General features: G+C 40.2%; 2 protein-coding genes across 3 annotated transcripts; both read left to right on the forward strand.

Moving 5' to 3' along the window:
* Positions 1–945: 945 nt before the first annotated feature.
* On the forward strand, positions 946–10905 carry LOC115409494 (cyclic GMP-AMP synthase). 2 transcript variants are annotated; one of them, XM_030120703.1, is made up of 9 exons: positions 946–1081; positions 2604–2736; positions 2910–3139; positions 3883–4105; positions 5863–5993; positions 7551–7710; positions 7863–7962; positions 8584–8706; positions 9699–10905. In XM_030120703.1, the coding sequence occupies exons 2-9, from the start codon at positions 2646–2648 to the stop codon at positions 10120–10122; spliced, it is 1482 nt and encodes a 493-aa protein (XP_029976563.1). In that variant the 5' UTR covers positions 946–1081; positions 2604–2645; the 3' UTR covers positions 10123–10905. The 2 variants fall into 2 exon arrangements, with proteins under 2 accessions (XP_029976563.1, XP_029976562.1); XM_030120702.1 differs by lacking the exon at positions 946–1081 and adding an exon at positions 1921–1939.
* Positions 10906–14114: 3209 nt separating this feature from the next.
* Positions 14115–17529, forward strand: rpl11 (ribosomal protein L11). Its single transcript, XM_030120704.1, has 6 exons — positions 14115–14161; positions 14836–14986; positions 15094–15200; positions 15718–15849; positions 16555–16665; positions 17448–17529. Exons 1-6 carry the CDS (start codon positions 14156–14158, stop codon positions 17475–17477), a joined length of 537 nt encoding a protein of 178 aa, XP_029976564.1. The 5' UTR covers positions 14115–14155; the 3' UTR covers positions 17478–17529.
* Positions 17530–18247: the final 718 nt, after the last annotated feature.

The raw sequence follows: 18247 nt of genomic DNA on the forward strand, positions 1-18247 counted from the left end.
GCGGCGGCGACTCTGGACGCGCGCCGGGCCCTTCCCGCGGATCTCCCCAGCCGCGGACCCACGGCTCCCTCCCTCGCCCGGAGCCGCGGGTCGACTCGGCTGGCGCCTAGCAGCTGGCTTCGAACTGGTGCGGACCGGGGGAATCCCACTGTTTAATTAAAACAAATAAATGACCATTCTGATGGACACTGTGAGGAACGAGGCTGAGCACTCCCAGCATCTGACTCAGAGTCAGTTTTTGCTCTGATGGCTCAAATTGATAGGGCTGGGTCCGTCTCATGAGGCTGTTGGCGCTAGCCTCACGAGACGGACCCAGCTGGAGGCGGCTCCCCTCCCGCTGTGGGCGTCACTCCAGCGCTTCTAGCTGACACGCCCCCAGCGTTTCACAGCAGAGAGAAGTGCTTGTTTTTACATGATTTTGAGACCTTATTTTATATACTTGGCAATTTTTTTTTTTAATCATTCAAATTTGGCTCAGTGGTTAATGACACATGTTTATGCAGTGTGACAAACTCATAACACAAATTTATTTCTGCTTAACTCGGACTTTAAGCATGTTTCCATTAATTACCTTTAAATTGGGAATGAAAGACGACCCAGTCTGCAAATTGAGCCGGACGCACGCGCACGCGCACGCACACAAGGGATTAGAACGACACGTTGAATATATTATAGAGAAAAAAAATATAGAAATTAGATAATTAACTGAGATTTAAAGCAAAATAATACTGATAATGAAATAACATTAAAACAGTGAATCAGATTGCAAAGTTTATACTTGGCGGAGAATTAACAGTAAAACAAATAAATACAAATTAGACAAAACCCTGGCTAAAAAGGGTCTTATTTTATTTTAAACATGCGAATATTGAGTTGTGCCCTCAGTTTTCTCGAACTGTCCCTCGGAATTGTTCAGCCGAAACCGTCAAACAGGGAACGTCAGACCAGAGGGAGGAAGAGGTTTCCTGGGAAAAGAAAGTGAAAGTGGAGAACAGGTGATATTTAAAGGATCAACCGGGGAACAGACCAGAAGGAGGAAAACATTAAGGAGAAAACAAAAGAAACTAGGGACGCTTCTCAGGTGAGTTCGCTTTGTATCTGAAAAGAAGCTTTTAACGTCCAATTCAATTGAAATTGTGCTTTGTGACTACGATGGATCGATGGAACGTTGATGACTTTTGACATCACTGCATTTTAAAGTCATTTATTCAATTCCTACCGTGTTTATGTCCCGGGCGTTTGCTGAAGTGCTGGATCTACCGCAAAAAAATAGATCCTCAACCCTCATACAAAATTAAGGAAATGAGCGAGATCGATAGGTTACCCAAGGGTTATCGATGGTAGATTGTGGTCGCATGATAATTTGTGTTTAATGTAGCGCTATTGACTGATCATTGCGCAAACAACGGATCCAGTAAGTGCGCAGGTACATCGCGCAAATCACCCAAAAGCACTTTAAAATTAAATTGATTTCTAAAATTTGATTAATACCACGTTTAAAGAACTGTATCAACAGCAGGATCCTCTGAGATTGTGATTAAATACTTCACTTCACCGCACTCCACCACCCACGCGTAGGAATTTGTCTCTCATGAGACAGAATGAGACAGTCTCCTCATGAGGGGAAAATCTAAACGTGCCACATTATTACGTTTTGTCTCAGAAATATATTCGTTGTCTTTTAATATTTTTGCTGTTCAGTAAAAAATCTCTATTTGTTTTTATTTCTGAGGATTGTACTCCATTCTGACAAAACAGAGTTTCCTATTTTCTTAGATGTCAGTCTGTTGATAATCTATTTGAAATCAGTCGGTATGGACATGTAAACGCTATCTTTCTGTCTCCAAATTCAGCTTAAACCCAGACAATCACAGTAAAGTGTGAAGTTGTGAAAAACCAGCAACAGCATCAGACGAAAAAACCTTATAAGGAAATGTTTGTATGTCCTTTTGTCCCTGTGTGACACTGTATTTGCTGTTGTGTCATGTTTTACAGGAATGCTTTATAACTAAAACGGTTTCACAGATGAGTAACTGAAATTATATGAAACAATTATGTTTATTATGGTTGGCCCTTTTTTATGTCATGTTCTTTATGTTAATTGTCATTTCTTTCAGAGGAACCCCTTGAAAACGAGATGATGCATCTCAAGGGGTTACTCCTCTATAAATAAATGTTAAATAATAATAATAATCACTGTAGCATGTTTATTGATGGATTTCCGTCCATCCAGCTTTTATAACACTTGTCCTGCTTCTGGTTGCAGAGGCTGACTGTGGGTGAAGGCAGGATATACTCGAACAAACCGAATAATTAAGATGTGTAAATGTAAAAATGTACATCCTGTGCATCCACAACTGACATGAAAACACTCAGACCTACTTGAAGCAAAACACAATCCAGATAAGGTTTTTTGTAATCATAAATATACATTTCACATTTTTAAAAGATATGTTTGTGCTGTCTTTTGATTTATTCCGACCTGACCATGTCTATTAAAAGTGTTTCTGTTTTGTGAAATTGCCATTTTCTTTTCCAAACTTATTGTCGATTTGTAAACTGTTTTAATTACAAACCAGGTAAATTTCTATTATATCTTCTAGATCCTGAGAGTTGTGAGCCCTATCGTTAAGTCAAACAGGACGATGCAGAAAAATGGGGACGCCAATAAAAAGGAGAGTCCTCCTAATGTCACACCAGTGAGACCAGTCCAGAGAGCTCAACAGGAACAATCAGGTGATGAAACTAACAAATGTATCACCTTTACTCTGAAGTGGCTACTGAGTCTCTGAAATTACTACTGCTTTGGACTTCTTTTTTTTTTAATGATTCTTGTTCTTTGGGAATTAAAAATAACAATATGCTCTCCTAAAGCAGGCATCAGAATTCTGATGATTTCCACTTTGCAGAGAAACCTTTGGACCCTGAGCAGCTGATCCTCAACTCCCCACAACTTGCTGATCAGATTAAATCTACCGTCAATGACCTGAAGATCCGGCAAGAAGATCGGTCCTGGGCTGCAGATTTGGTCAACGACTTCCGGGAAAATCTTTTGAAGTTCCTGAGGAGCAGCACTGATCAACCCATCTTCCAGTCAGCAGATTTCCTCAACACTGGCAGCTATTTTGAGAAAGTGAAGGTGGGTGGATCACAGTTAGAGCTCACAGTTTCATCCATCTTCAGTCCTAACTTTATCCAACTTGGGGTCACAGAAATCTTCTCCAAATCCCTGCTGACAATGGCCAGAAACAGACCACATCCCGGACAGTAGATCACAGGGCAAACACAAAGATACTATCACATACACTTATCAAATTAGAGTTTTCAGTTAAACTAAACAAATATTTTACATTTGAAAACCCAGACACTCACAAGGAAAACAAATAGAAAGCCTGCAAAACAACATACAGGCTTAGAAAGTGAGGTTCCTAGAGTGAGGCAAATGTGCTAATAGCAACAAATTTGTGTTTATAACTATATTGATTGTGCTTATTTTAGTGCACATAGCTACACTGAGTTCACAGCCTTTGCAGATGAAAAAAAAACAGACTATTTTAGGTTGCATTTGTCAAAACTGCTATGAAAAATGACCACTAATATTTGAACTGTGATTGGTTGTATCATTCAGTAGTAATGGTGCTGCCCCAGGAGGGAGACCATCATCAGTCCCATAAATACAGAAGTAATAAAGGTTTTTTTACTTTAAATTTGTTGTGATGATAACTTGGTTAACAGAGAAGCTTCACTTCTTTACTCCAGTAAGTCCAGATGAGGTGAAGGTACTGAATGTGCCTAAAGTTCAATGTAGTCTTGATAAAGTAGACAAGCGGTAAAGAAAAGACAGTTTCCTAACCTGGATTAATTTCATTTCATTGTTCGCAGATCTCCAGTCCAAATGAGTTCGATATGATGCTGACGCTTCAGGTGTCAACGCGCCTCAACCTGACGCCACTTGATGATGGACTCTTCTACCGCATCGACCTCACTCGACCGACTCGGACCCCCATACAGGCCTTTCTCATGGAGGATGAGCTCACGTTGTCCTCAAGCAGGATCCTAGGAGAGATGTATAGGCTGGTCCGCAAGTTCCTCAAGACCTACAAAGGTTTTCACTTCGCCTCACTTTCTAGCTCTTTGTCACTAGTTAAACTCGTTTTCACATTGGACCAAGAAAATACTAATTCTAACCCCTCTTGTGGGGTGAGAAGTTAAAGTCAGTGGGTTTAATCAGCATGGAGAGCAGGATCGGCTGACTTGTCTGCCCTCTAGAATGGATCACACCTGACTCTGATTGGAAGTTGTATGAGCTGCTGCTTCAAAAAAAAAAAATGCTGACCCAGCTGAAACATCAATCATGGTCACTGCAAACATGGCCGCTGCCAGGGAGCAAGGAGATTACACTGAGACATCACTCTTAAATTTTGTATTTTTTTTGTATTTATTTTTTTTTTGTACATGGTTTGCTAAGAACAACACCATGAGTGGCATTTTGCACAAATGATGACTTTATGTGATTTATACCCATTTATATGAAGATCAGTTGTAAATTATAACACAATCACAGCAGCATGCTTGCTGAAAACTGGGCCTCCTTTAACCTCCTTTTCAAATGTACAAAAAACAGAGAGAGGCCATATTTAAAAAAAAACAAAAACAAAAACACAAACATTTTCAGAGGTAGTAAATCACATTGTGCCCATTGATCATGTAGTAGAAAGTCCTTCCAGTGTTTCTGGAATCTGGATTACACTTATCATATTCATGAAGGAAAACTTGCCATTGATAGTGTTTATCTTGCATTTCATAAGATGCAATAATCATTCCATCCTTTTTTATATTTGGATGCTAATTCAAGCCAAACTTTTTTTTTTTTTTTTTTTTTTTTAACAAATCTGTAGATGTGATTGTTTTCCTCTTTCTTGGGATGAAACATCTTTCAAGACATGACCAACCACGTCCACTTGTACTGATTCAGTTGCTTTTAGATTTCTGTTTGAAAATGATTCTGATTCCGTCTGAAGCAGAGTATTTGAAAGATGATAAAACTGAACAGGTTTTAAATGTGTCTGTTGTGGTGAATCAGAGCCAAAGATGACGAGTCAAGGTGTTGACACTGCACAAGGAGGATTTATTGAGGATTGCAGAGGAAGCACACACAAATCAGCTGATTGAGAGCAAGGCTGTTGCTCCGAGGAGAATCCAACCCGACTCTGGCATGACTTCCGGCCACGCCATCTCATATAGCTAGATCTCACCAGACTAGCAGACGCTGTTTCCAAGTGACTTCAGACAAAACAGAGCGGCCTTCACACTGTGTTCCTGAGAACTTTGAAAACAAAGCATTATTCCACATCAGTGTCGATCATCACAATGGGGGCTGCACTGTCTTGATGGTTCTTAGTATTTACCCCGCACTGAGAAGATACCCTGTTTAATTCAGGGGACATGGGGTTCTCCTTGTGTGCACATGGGTTTTCTTCAGTTGCTCACGGTTTGGCTTTGGACAACATTTTTCTAAGCGAAACTACTCTCCTCAGATTGCCCCACAGTGGCTCCCTTTACACAATGTTTATTAAGTGAAAATGTGAAACGTTTTACTCGAAAATGGTCCTCAGAGTCACCGACGATGCAGCTAGTCTAGTTACGACTCGTGTAACTGTGTATGTGCACCACAATTCTCCAGCACATGCATGAGTAGATGGACAGTTGCAACAATGGCCGCCTCCAGAGTGCCGTGACTCTCAGTCCATACTCTCCTGGTACTTTCTAGTTTTATTGAGATTAGTAAAAGTGCCTGAGTGTGGTTGTCTGTGATGGACTGCAAAAGTTTTCATGTCTGACTTTTCTTTTCGTTGTCCTCAGTGCCGAACGATTGTTACCACTGGGAGGTGAACAAGAAGAAACCGTACTCTCCTGCCGTCACTTTGTCCCTGTGCAAACCTGAGAACGGCAGTGATGAGCTGATCTCTGTGGACGTGGTTCCTGCGCTTGAGGTGAACGTTCAATCCGCCAGGTTGCCCGTTAAAGCACAACGACTGAATGTTGACAAAATAGTGATAATGATAATGGAAGTGATATCAGAGACTCAGAGATCAGTTTAATATCCAGAAAAGATGTAACTTTATTTATTTAAGGTCCATTCAAGGTCCGTGAGGCAAAGGATGAAAAATCCAAAAGACAAAATGAAAAGGGCAAGCAAAATGACAAACCCAAGATATACACACAAAAAAGTTGGAATTAATTAATTAAAAAAATCATAAAAACAATCTGGCAAACAACAGGCGAGTGAGCTTAAAAGTAGCTTCAGTGACTGACTAGTAATGAGATGATGATCACTGGAGTGACAAACAGGAAGTGACGTATAAGAGTATGCAAAGTGTCAGAATACAACAGGAGGCCAGACCCAATGTGCCTGATCAGACCACAGGCTCCCTCCAGTGGTCCCTGGAGTTAAATAATATTACTCTTAAAAACAACGTTATCAAAATAGTACAGAACTTTGAATAAAAAAATTACATGAAGCATACCATTCATATTTATAGCAATATAATCTTTCACATTTTTCTCAATATCAGCCTGCTCTCTCTCGTTCATCGCATTAAGTTTCTGTTATAATTGTGACGGTGATTGGGAGAAATTACCGATCAATATGCTGTATACTGGTAGAAAACATGTCTCCTTTGAAAACTGTCCACAGTTAATACAGTTAAGACTCTGCTGCTGTGTGTTCAGGGTGGGCATAGTGGCAGAAATCTGAAGAATTCAACATTTTGTCAGGTGGATCATTCTGCTAAAAGTTAAAGGCCTGCTTCACCTGAACATAAAGAAATGTTTTATTGATCTACCTTGGAGATTTATGGATTATCTGTGATTCAACTGTATTCAGTAGTGAAGAAATACATTATCTGAGTATATAGATACTCTGAGTGGCAGTGCTTTATGATCAGGATTTCTTCTTATTCCACAAAATAGTGCTAAAGGTTCTGCAGTGAGAAAACACCAAAAGACTCATTCATTCACTTTCTTGGCCAACACAAAAATGTCATGTTTTATTAAATCTTAGTTAACAACTCTGACAATAGCTAATTAAACACCAACAGTTACTACTCACATTTGATTTAAGCCCTTAATGTGGCAACAATTTGGGCAGATAATCTGGAAAAATCAGATTTGACAGAGTATATTCTTTTTAGAAAATAAAATATTAATTGATGTTGATGATCAATTCATACTAGTACATACTTTTACATAATCTTGATGTGTATGTTACAGAAATCAGTTTTGAATGAACTACTGTTGGTTGTAATAAATGCATACTTTCATTCATGAACCACCAGAGTCCAGACAAATTTGCAGGCTTTGATATGGTAAATGACTGTTTTTTTGTCTTTTGTTATTTTTCAATGGTCTAGCTCAGATCTGCAGTGAAACCCATGCAAACACGCTTCAAAGCACTGGAATAAGTTGTTAGGTTGCTGAAGAGAAAGAGTCGAAATATTAGTTTCTATGAATGCAGTTTGATTATCATTCATTTTTGTATCTGTTTCCAGGTTCAAAGTTGGCCGAATGCCGTTCGCGGTGGCCCAAATGTGGAAAACTGGCTGGGGAAGAAAGCTCGCCAAGAGATCAGAAGTTTGCCCTGTTACTTTGTACCAAAGAGGCGCAAACTAGCACGAAACCTCAGTGAGGAAGCCAAGAGTGATGCCAAAGGTACAATCTAAATTCCTTCTATCCTTCACCAAAATGTAAGTGTATATAACTACACTGTGCACCTTTCAGTGTCACCATGCACCACACACCACCCCAGCTCCCTGGTTGTTGAACAAAGTATCAAACATTTTTGTTTTGTTGTTCCTCATCAGAAAGTTGGAGGATATCTTTCTCTCACATTGAGAAGAGGTTCATGGCGGCACATGGCAACAAGAAAACCTGCTGTGAGAGTAAATCCACTAAATGCTGCCGGTGAGACTGAACTGTTGGTTTTTGAAGAATTTTGTTCACACTGGTTGGAAAATAAACATATCCGTGGTGTGATGGTTGACTCATTGGAGTCCATTTGAACCATGTTATTTACAGCATAGCCGACTTAGTTTGTTTGAAAAACAGATCTTGATCCCCTTCCAAACAATAATCAACTTTTCTCAAACTTTTGAAGTCAGATATAAATCTCAGTGCTGCACAAGCTCAAGAGTTATCATTTCAATTAATCTCCACTACAGTCATATGAAATATCTTCTGAAAATGCCTGAATAATTTTCTTATCAAAATTATAAAGGAATAAAGTCCTGCATAGAATCATCGAGTTGACTAGGTTGTTCTTGCTGTCGTGTCCTCAATTTGAAAGTCACGCATTTAGACAGATTACGTTGGGATTGGTGACCCAGTTTCTATCTGGTCCTGATCGTAGTTGAAGTTCTGTGTTTACACGTCTTAAACATTTTGACTTCATGATTCGAGTTCACAGAGTATTCTGAATGTTTTTCACACAATTAACAACAGTGTTGTACAATAAAAAGAAGATTGATTTGACTTCAATTTCCAAACGACCTTGTTCATTTGTTAAATTTATTTTGTGACTTACAGGAAGCAGTGCCTGATGCTGCTGAAATTGCTGATTGAACGTTTGAAACACTGTTTTCCCAAAGAGCTGGACGCTCTCTGCTCGTACCATGGAAAGACGGCCTTCTTCCACACCCTCTCTGCCAGGTACTCTGATCTCCCTTTACATGGTGAAGAATAACACGCCCTAGGTATTCTTGAGCTGTAAAGTTTCAGGTTTTTTTTTTCCAATATTGTTGGAGGACAGCTTAGGTCACCTCCAGAAACAGTATATTATGGATACATTTTTCAGGTAAAGTGTCGTATTAAGCAGTAAGAGCTGACATAGAGTAGGGGTGTTGAACTCATATCAGTTCAGGGACCACATTCAACACAATTTCATCTTGACTGGACCAGACCAAAACAATGTCAATGTCATAATCAACTCTGCATATTGTCTTTTTTTTTAGGTAAAATGAAGTACAAGTACATGCATTAACTGAAATATATTTTGCAAAGCCTTGAAAAATCTATTTTTAAAAAATTCAGTTTCAACTGTATGTCGCCAAAAATGATATTTTAACATCCCTATCTGCCTAAAGATCTGAAATCTCGTCCCCCATCAAGTTTCTCTTCACACTGTATTTGAAAAAAACCTGATGCTTCTCAGGACAGACAGTTTTGGCAGCTTTCAATTGGTTTTCACAAACTAACCATCCCAGGCTAAGCATAATTTGATGAAAATACTACTTTGGCGTTGATGAAGTATCTACTGTTCACCGCTGGAGCCCTGCGGGGTTTCAGTGTCTCGTTACATCTGCTATTCCTGAAACAGTGTGATCTCCAGTAAGCAAGTACTGCTTTGAGACATTTGCACTTTCACTCACGAGTAAGTGCAATTTACACCATCTAAATCATAAATAAGTCAACCACTACCAACAGGTCTCTGGGTCTCAATGGAGCCCACCTGTATAAATAAAAGTTGGATAAAATAAAATAAAAATAAATAAAGCCACCACAGAGAGATTTTGTTTATAAAATGCTGCACAACTTAAAAAACATACTCAGACCATGATCCATCAATACCATGTAAATGGGCTTCTGTCAAAATTTAAATACCAGTTGTTGTACAATTTTTATTTCTCCACCTTCTTCATCAGATACAGCGACTCCCAGTGGGCTAAAAAGGACCTCCCCATCTGCTTCATTCACCTTGTTGATGCTTTCGAGGATCATGCGCACCGAGGTGTCCTCCCTCACTTCTTCGTCCCTCAATGCAACCTTTTCTCCCCGGATGCGTTCCCCCGCAAGGCGCTGACATTCCTTGTTGATGTCCTGAAAGAGCAGAAGAAAGAAGGTCTGCCTCTGCTGAAACCTCCAGCTCCAGCTCCAGCTCCACCTCTAAAACCAGAGACTGTTTCAGCGGAGACGTTTGCTGAGCTGGCCGCTGAAAATTCCTTCTCGCCCAGTTGGTTTCCTTCAGTGGATTCTTCATTCATCACAAAAATAATCCCAGTGCTAATGTTGGTTTTCTTAGCTGTTTTATTTCATGTAGCACTGAAGGGAAATCAGGATAGACACTGAATGGCTGAAATTGGCCCAAGAAATTCTTAAAGCCTGAAGATGAACAGCACTTCCTTACACTGGCTGTGGTTAAACTGCAGGTGAAGTCTATGACGCCTGCGATCATGCTCTAACTGTGGACATTTAGTTAAAAAGGTAGTATGCATTCCTTTGAAGCAATGTTTTCTCAATCAAACTCCTGAAAGATTCCCTGGTTGACCATCTCTTCGGTCAACTGAAAACTTCTCAGTGTAGTTACTGATATCTGATTTCTTATTTCCGTCGTTACTGATCGTCATCTTTGGCTCTAATTCACCAAAAATTCAAAAACAGTTACATTGTAGCTCTTGATTACTCATTGTTCATATGGTGAATTTACATAAATTTGAACACATTCTGTGTCACTTTTTTATTTTTCATGATCATTATGTTTCACCTTTATTTGATCTCTAGTTGCATGAAAGAAATATTTATGCTACTTGAGTGTTTTTTTTTTTTTGCAGATATTTTGCTTTCGTTCGGTTCATGTCTAATTTTTGGGTGAAGTTGCTTTTTGCTGTTGCCTTTTTGTCTATTTACACTTTTGTATTTTCTCCTTTCACCTTGGTTTTTTCATGTCTCATTCTTGGATAGCTTTTTTTTTTCATTTGTGTTATCACTGATCCATAACTTCTTGGGTCACTGGATTTCTGACTTGAAAAGGGCAAATTTCACATTTTTATGGAAAGCTCTATTTGACAATGTATATATCATTCAAGTGGAAAAATGCATTTCTAGTGAAAGAAGTTTTCTTTTTTCATCTCAGTGTGTTGTATTGTGTGATTGCTGTCTCATTGGATCCCTTTTATGGAAGTGTGAACTTTGCCAACTTAACCAACAACTACCGGTTTTTAATCAAACCTTACACATTTTCTAAATCAAACTTTCTAGAGGAGGACTTATTGGCTCAAACTTCCAAAAAAATGTTCCCAAAAAGGATTTTTAGGCAAAAACATGTTGTTGAAGGACAGCTTAGGTTGCCTCCAGAAACTGTCTATGAATCATCGGGTGAAGTGTCCTATTACACAGGAAAACATTACATATACAGCTGTGAAACTCATAGGTTCAGGGGCCGCATAAAGTCCGATTTGATCTTGAGTGGACTGAACCATAAAAATCTTGTCAAAATGAACCCTAAATGAACCCTAAACGACATCTGCTACAAAAATTTTTAATAATTATTAGAGCCTATCTGAAGAAATTGTTGCTACACTATAAACCACACACGGTTCATACAAATAAAGTTTGACGAAATAAATGAGGTGAAATAAATTATTTTGCATGATGCTGTTGCTTGTTGAATCTGATCCTCTTGAACACTTTATTCCCAAATTTTTTTATCCATTGCTTCTTTTAAGACTTTCTTGGGACACTTTTTTTTCTTTTTGACTGATTGATCTTTCTCTTTGGCCTGATGTGCCACTATTGTTCCTCCTACAGTTTACTTTGATAGCCCCTATATGTGTGCATTGTAGACACTTTTGAAAACTATTGAGCGTGTTAAAGCTAGGGTAGACGATGTTGTCCAAAAGCACTTTTAGTCATACTGAATGAAATGCTCCTTGCCCTCTGGGAGAAGTCAATACATTATGTGGACGGAAAAGGGTGCGGAAAAAATCTGACAACAGTAGCGGCCAAAGGACAGTAAAAACTCCGACCAATCGGAAGGCGCGGACCGCTCTTCAGGAACCAATCAAATCCCTTCGCCGTTCTACCAGCCCCCTGCGCGTACATTTCGATGGCGTGCCCTGGCCCTGGTTCAGTGCGCGCGCGCGTTGCCAAGGCGCTCTCGCAGCTCGCGTGAAAAATAGAACGAAGCGGAGTGGGTGCACTGCGCTCCTATGCGCCTTGTGTGCGGGCAATCAGAAAGGTTAAAGCTATAGTGCGTAACTTCGGGCGCCCTCTAGCGGAATTCTGCGTTCTTACAACAATAAAGCCGGCGCTTCCACATGATGTACGCCCGGTGTCGTCGTCGTCGTCGTCCGTCCCCCCCCCCCAACCACTGCCACGGTGATTCGCGTTTCCACAGCGCGAATCATCGGTTGGAATAAACGGTTTTTATTCTGTGTGAATAAGGACAGCTGGTGAAAAAAAGATGGACTCTTCCGAAGAGGTAATTATTGTTTTCTTGCTTTTGTTGTTTTTTTTTTTTTGCCACAGAAACGCAAATAGCTTATTACAAACGGGATACAAGGTGCCTGACAGGTTTGCCTTCTCCGTCGGTCACTTTCCTTCTCCCAACCATCCAGGCTTTTTTTTTTTTTTGGTGGTAGGATCCACTTCAGGACTCTTTCTCGGCTGTTTCTTTGGATTATCCGCCATGCCGCTTCCTCATTCTGCCTGAGCTCTGCCTGTTGCTATGAGACCCTCTGCGCGTCCTCCCCCTCCCTTCTTGTTATGACGTAAAATGCGTAATTTCCTGCACGCCAGCGCGGGAATGTCGCCGGTCGACATGCAAAGCAAGAATTATATATATTGAAAAATCCCGCGACATGTTAGAGGAGCCGATCGGCTTAATCTGCACTTTGTCATCTCCACTAGCAGTGGCTTGGCTAAAACAGACATTCATAGACATTTAAAAGTTACGCACTATAGCTTTAATAACATTGGAGGCGATCACAAACTCTGTGCGAGTGGTACTCCCGCGTGCGTGCGCGCGGCGCTTCCGCGTCCAGTGCGTTCGCTGCCAACGGGAGCTCCTCCAATGGGGTGGGAGCTGGGCGGAGCCTTGGGGAGATGCTACATTCGTGCTGCATGCTAGTTTTCAAAGATCGTCGACCCTAGCTTTAAATGAATGATGCACTTCTAATGCAAAACACCTAAACTGAATAATCTTAGGACATAAGTGATTACATGCTAGCTCATGTGTTTTATGTGTTTTAACTAGGGGTTCCAAAAGATTAATAACACAATTTCCATAGTTAAAGGTGCTGTAGGCAGGATTCCGCATCTCCGCCATCTTGCTTAGGGTTACCTAAGTAAGATGGCGATTTGACCCATCTAAGATGGTGATTTGAGACCCAGCACAGCTAATCCTGTCTTTTTTTCTCTGACATCATGCCCTTATGCAAGTTAAGCCCCTCCCACAAGAACCTGCAACAAACGCCCCTCAACCAATCACGGTTAGAGCCTCAGGTGCTCTTCTGATTGGTCAAAGATACCTGGAACTGTCGAGATTCCTTTTCAGCTCAGAACAGAGACAGATGGAAACGCTGTGCCCTCGCGGTAGTGCAATTATGCTACACTCCTAAAGGATTATCAATGGGTACTCTAACATTTAATCCAAAGAAAACACAGAAAAATTAGCACTGACTAGCAAAATCCTGCCTACAGCACCTTTAATGACAGTTTTAATCACACTTTGAATGGCATTTTTTAAAATTGTATTGCTTTGCATTTCAAGGCAGTTTTCAGCCCATAACATAAAGCATTCATCAGTCCAAACAATCAGTTCAAAACTGAATTTAAAGTAGTTGTTGAAATTGTAATTGTTGCGGCTTTCTGCAGTGACTGATTTCTTACCAGACCATCGTGATTGGGATTCAGACACAGAGAAATAATTTCCTTTTTGACCTTGTTGGATTGTCTTTCAAAATGAAGTGCCATGTGGACCAACTTAATACAATGTTTATGTTAAAAATACAGTTTTCAAACGGGTTAATTATGTGATTATTTCTGATTTTATTTCTAATTTAAAAAAATTAATCTTTGGTCATCTCCACATTATAATCCATAATAATCACGATTTAAGCAGTTAACTCCGACAACCCCAGTTTTAACGCATAAACAAATGTTATACTCTTTGAAATCAGGAGGGATTCGCGTTTTCGCACCCGACACCCCCATCCCATCCCACCCCCGCCCCCACCAAATGGTTGGGAACATTTTGGGAATCGCTGATAGACCATGCGGAACCTTCTGTCTCTGTCGTCGTTTCGCGGATATTTTTTTCCTCGAACACAGTAGTATAAAAGACTGTCGCCGGAAACGTCACGTCCTCTTCTAGTGATCCAACATGGCGGTGAGTAGCTTGTCACATCGTACGATGACGATGAACTGTGAAGTTGCCGACAAAATCCACAATCATCGAAGCGTCATGGCCATCTTATAATCTATGTGTTACTCCGAGAGTTGTGTTCCACTCTGAACTGTAGGAACTAGGTCATATTTATACAATAAACGTCACAGGATGAGGTTATTGTAGCTTACCGGATGATGCTAATTGATTAGCCCAAGCTAGTGCAATACTTAAAAATATCCACTTTAAAAAATTTTGTTGGTCATGCGACAGCGTGAATACGAGATCAAGTCAGTGCATTTTCTTTCTGGGTTGTCTCATTAAATGGGATTTTCAGTTGTCTTAAGTAGTAGAACTCCATTTCTACAGCGGTGCTAGCAGGGTTATGTACAGACATGTCCTCCTGTCGGCATGTGTTGCTCTGTGATTGCTGGAAGCACCTCAATGAACGTCAGACAACTGAAGAAAAACATCGCCACAGAGTAAAGACCCGCGATTGATGTGTTAAGTTTGGGTTGGTTCGCTTAGCCTGTTAGTATTCTGTAGTTGATGAGCATGCCTGCTGTGGTTAACCAGGTGCGCTGGCTCTTAGCTAATAAAGTTGAGAAGTTTCCACTCGTTTCGTTGTTTAATTTTTGGGTGTTTATTTTACTTTATTTTTTCGCTGTCTCCTTCAGGACCAGGGTGAAAAGAAGGAGAATCCGATGCGAGAGCTCCGCATCCGCAAGCTCTGCCTGAACATCTGTGTGGGTGAGAGTGGAGACAGACTGACCAGAGCTGCCAAGGTGCTGGAGCAGCTCACCGGACAGACCCCTGTCTTCTCCAAAGGTAAGTGCACATGTTCTCTGTTTTCTTCTTAGATGTGAACTGAAATTCTGTAGACGCTGCTGTGTTGATGTCAAATCAGTTATTTTACCCTCTGTCTTCCTTTGCAGCCCGCTACACCGTGAGATCCTTCGGTATCCGCAGAAATGAAAAGATTGCTGTCCACTGCACCGTCCGTGGAGCCAAGGCAGAGGAAATCCTGGAGAAAGGACTCAAGGTATTTCATTACGCATTGTGTCTTTGCAAAATAGTTAATAGTCATTAGCTTTGTGTTATTTTTGTACAGAAGTGCAGGTGTATTTTATCTATTAAAAGTAACAAAATGATAATGTCATTATACCAGCATGACTTGGCATCTTGTCTTTTCGTTCACTTTTATGAAGGTATGCTGAAGGAGCGAAAGTGTAACGTCACCTCCTAAGATGATTGTCATTCTCTCACTTAAGCATTTTCACAATTAGCAAAATGAACTATTCATTATTTTGAAACTGTTAAACAAATTTAAGTGTCAGTCTGGCTGTTCGGACTTGAAGTGAAGGTTTATGTATGTGATTCTTTCATTTTGTCATTCCCAAAATGCAATGCAAATGTAATGTTCTCTGCAAGATGTGCTTCACAAATAGTGTGAACATACTGCCTCCGATTTCCATCTCCAGCATGAGAAGGAACCTTTGTAGTGGCACAACTTGGAGGACGTTAGTTTTAAAAGGCTTTTTGACTGCTCCTGCCTCCAGGTGCGTGAATATGAGTTGAGGAAGAACAACTTCTCAGACACCGGAAACTTCGGTTTCGGTATCCAGGAGCACATCGATCTGGGCATCAAGTACGACCCCAGCATTGGCATCTACGGACTGGACTTCTACGTGGTGAGTGACTTTGTAAAAAGATGGATTGATTTTGACACTGGTGTGGAGCGGCGGTTGAACATCTTTACATCAAAACAGCAAGTAATTTATGTGGATTTACATTAATAATTTACACCATGATATGGAATCTGAGGGTTACTTTGAAATGGGAATTAAGGGTGTTTAAATTGAGACATTTATTTCACGCAGAGCAAGTGCACTCATCCAGTATTTGATAATGAATTGAAGAGACTTGGACAACTGGCTGTATGTGGGTCACATTCTGTGATTATTTTCATGTTGATGATGGTCATCTTCAGGACATTGTGGCCAGATATCAGTTGAAAAAATTATTACAGATGACTATTGTTTTTCAAGACAAGACTGATATGCAGGCACAGTGATCAAAACAGATGTTTTCACATTAGTTTCCATACTTCTTTCAAAACATGTGGTAGGAGTATTCACCCAGAATTTGGGACTTGAGTACTGAATTCATATTTTTTCTGCCCTTTTATTTCTCAAGCAGCTTGAACAAATGGGGTGAAATGCTTTTTTTGCATATGGGATTTTGGAGTAATGTTTCTTTAGTTTGAAATGTGTAACCACTGTAAATATGTAATGTGATTCTTTTCTGAACACCCCTCCCAGTTATTTTTAGTTTTTTTTTTTATGTTGACTTGAAATGTGTCTGATTTGCTTTTTTCCTCCCTCTCTCCTGTGAAGGTTCTGGGCAGACCCGGCTTCAGCATTGCCGACAAGAAGCGGAAAAGAGGCCGCATCGGTTTCAAGCACCGCATCCGCAAGGAGGAAGCCATGCGCTGGTTCCAGCAGAAAGTGAGTACGCAGGCAGGCAGGATGCAGCCAGTTGTCTTAGTGGATTTTGTCTGTGAGACCATGTGAATTAATTTACCCCCCTCATCTCACATTTATTTTTTCAATGTACCGTATAAATACACTGGTGTCACAGCATCCGGTTTCAACGTCTTAAAGTTGACTTGGAAAAATGGGCCAATAGGAAACTTTTCCCGGGAAATATTTCCAAAGACAACCTGGTTTCTTGTTCATTATATTTGATAGACTTGGTGATACCATACTGATCTAAAGATAGGACCACACGGAGCTTAAGACTGTGCCTTTTTTTACAAGTCTATTTGGATTTGGATTTCGCAAGAATTTTTTTTTTTTTTCTCCACAAGCCATTGAACAGCTTGTAAACCGCTAAGTTCAGAACCTCGATGCTGGCTTGTAATCCAAGCAGTATGATCACTAAGCCGCTGCTTTACCCTGCAGCTGATTTTGGCACAATCAGGCATCGGCATATCTGTTAAATAATGCTGCCGTACTCGAGGCAGTATTAAATACTCAGTGTAACACCACCCCACACTTCTTACAGGACAAAATACCAGAATTTAATCCAATTCAGTAACTGGAACAGATCAGGACGTCTGAGGTGATTGTACCTGATAAATGACTGATGAGCTTGTTAATGTAATGAATGGGATTTCTTAATTATTGTGTCAATTTGACCTTTTTTTTTCCCCAGGATCTCGTTTGAGGTCAAGTGAACAAATTGTCTTCTGTAGATTTAACTTGATCTTGTCTCTCTTCTGTTTCAGTATGATGGCATCATCCTCCCCGGCAAGTAAAGGACCACCTTTTCATCTTGTTTGTAACAAAGTAATAAAATGGGAAAAACAATTTTTGTCCTGTGTGTGTTACTTCAGCAATTTGAAGTGAGTGGGAAAAAAACGCTGAGCGTTTCAGAGAATTCAAAGCTTACGATCAACTGAAAAGTTGAATTCAAAGAATTGTTGAAGCAAAACCAGTTTTTGGTGCACTTGGTTCATCGGATGGAGGCACGAAGCTATGTGGTCTGAAGAGATGATGCTGAAGGAGAAACAAAATTTTAATTTTCAAACCATTTCTGTGACGCATTGAGGAGACTTTGAACTGGACAGAAGATTGAGGTTAAACTTAAGAGATTTGGAGCAAGAAATGTTGGGATTTTAAAAATGTGTTCTCTGCATTTAATGTGACACTGCAGCCAATCAGATTTACATGTTCAAATGGGCGCAGCAGGCCTCTGAAGTTTGAACACAATGAAAATAAAGGGCTTTTTGATCAGATTGCCTTTATTCAGTGAAACTCCACAGAAACCACCAGATACAAAGAATCAGCAAACCAAAAAAGAACTATTTTCCACCGCATTTCAAGATAACAAACATGCCAAAGTTGTGACAGAACTCTTCTCATTTTATTTGCAGTAAGTCTTTGAAGGTGCACCAAATAATGTTTAATTATGACATTTTAGCTGTTTCAGTCTCATTTACACTGCTTAAAGGGATTTCAGTATCTACACAGAACTTATTTTTGGTGGGTTCCTTTAAGTTTTGCACTTAGTTTCAGTTTGCGTTAT

The sequence above is a fragment of the Salarias fasciatus genome, chromosome 22, assembly GCF_902148845.1.
Source record: "Salarias fasciatus chromosome 22, fSalaFa1.1, whole genome shotgun sequence".
Lineage (NCBI taxonomy): Eukaryota > Metazoa > Chordata > Actinopteri > Blenniiformes > Blenniidae > Salarias > Salarias fasciatus.

Excerpts from the sequence above, each read along its gene's own strand:
- LOC115409494 (XM_030120702.1), top strand. Across the intron at positions 4,106-5,862 it reads GTTCCTCAAGACCTACAAAG|TGCCGAACGATTGTTACCAC; the intron begins GTTTTCACTTCG and ends CGTTGTCCTCAG. Across the intron at positions 7,711-7,862 it reads AGCCAAGAGTGATGCCAAAG|AAAGTTGGAGGATATCTTTC; the intron begins GTACAATCTAAA and ends GTTCCTCATCAG.
- rpl11 (XM_030120704.1), top strand. Across the intron at positions 14,987-15,093 it reads GACCCCTGTCTTCTCCAAAG|CCCGCTACACCGTGAGATCC; the intron begins GTAAGTGCACAT and ends CTTCCTTTGCAG. Across the intron at positions 16,666-17,447 it reads TGCGCTGGTTCCAGCAGAAA|TATGATGGCATCATCCTCCC; the intron begins GTGAGTACGCAG and ends CTTCTGTTTCAG.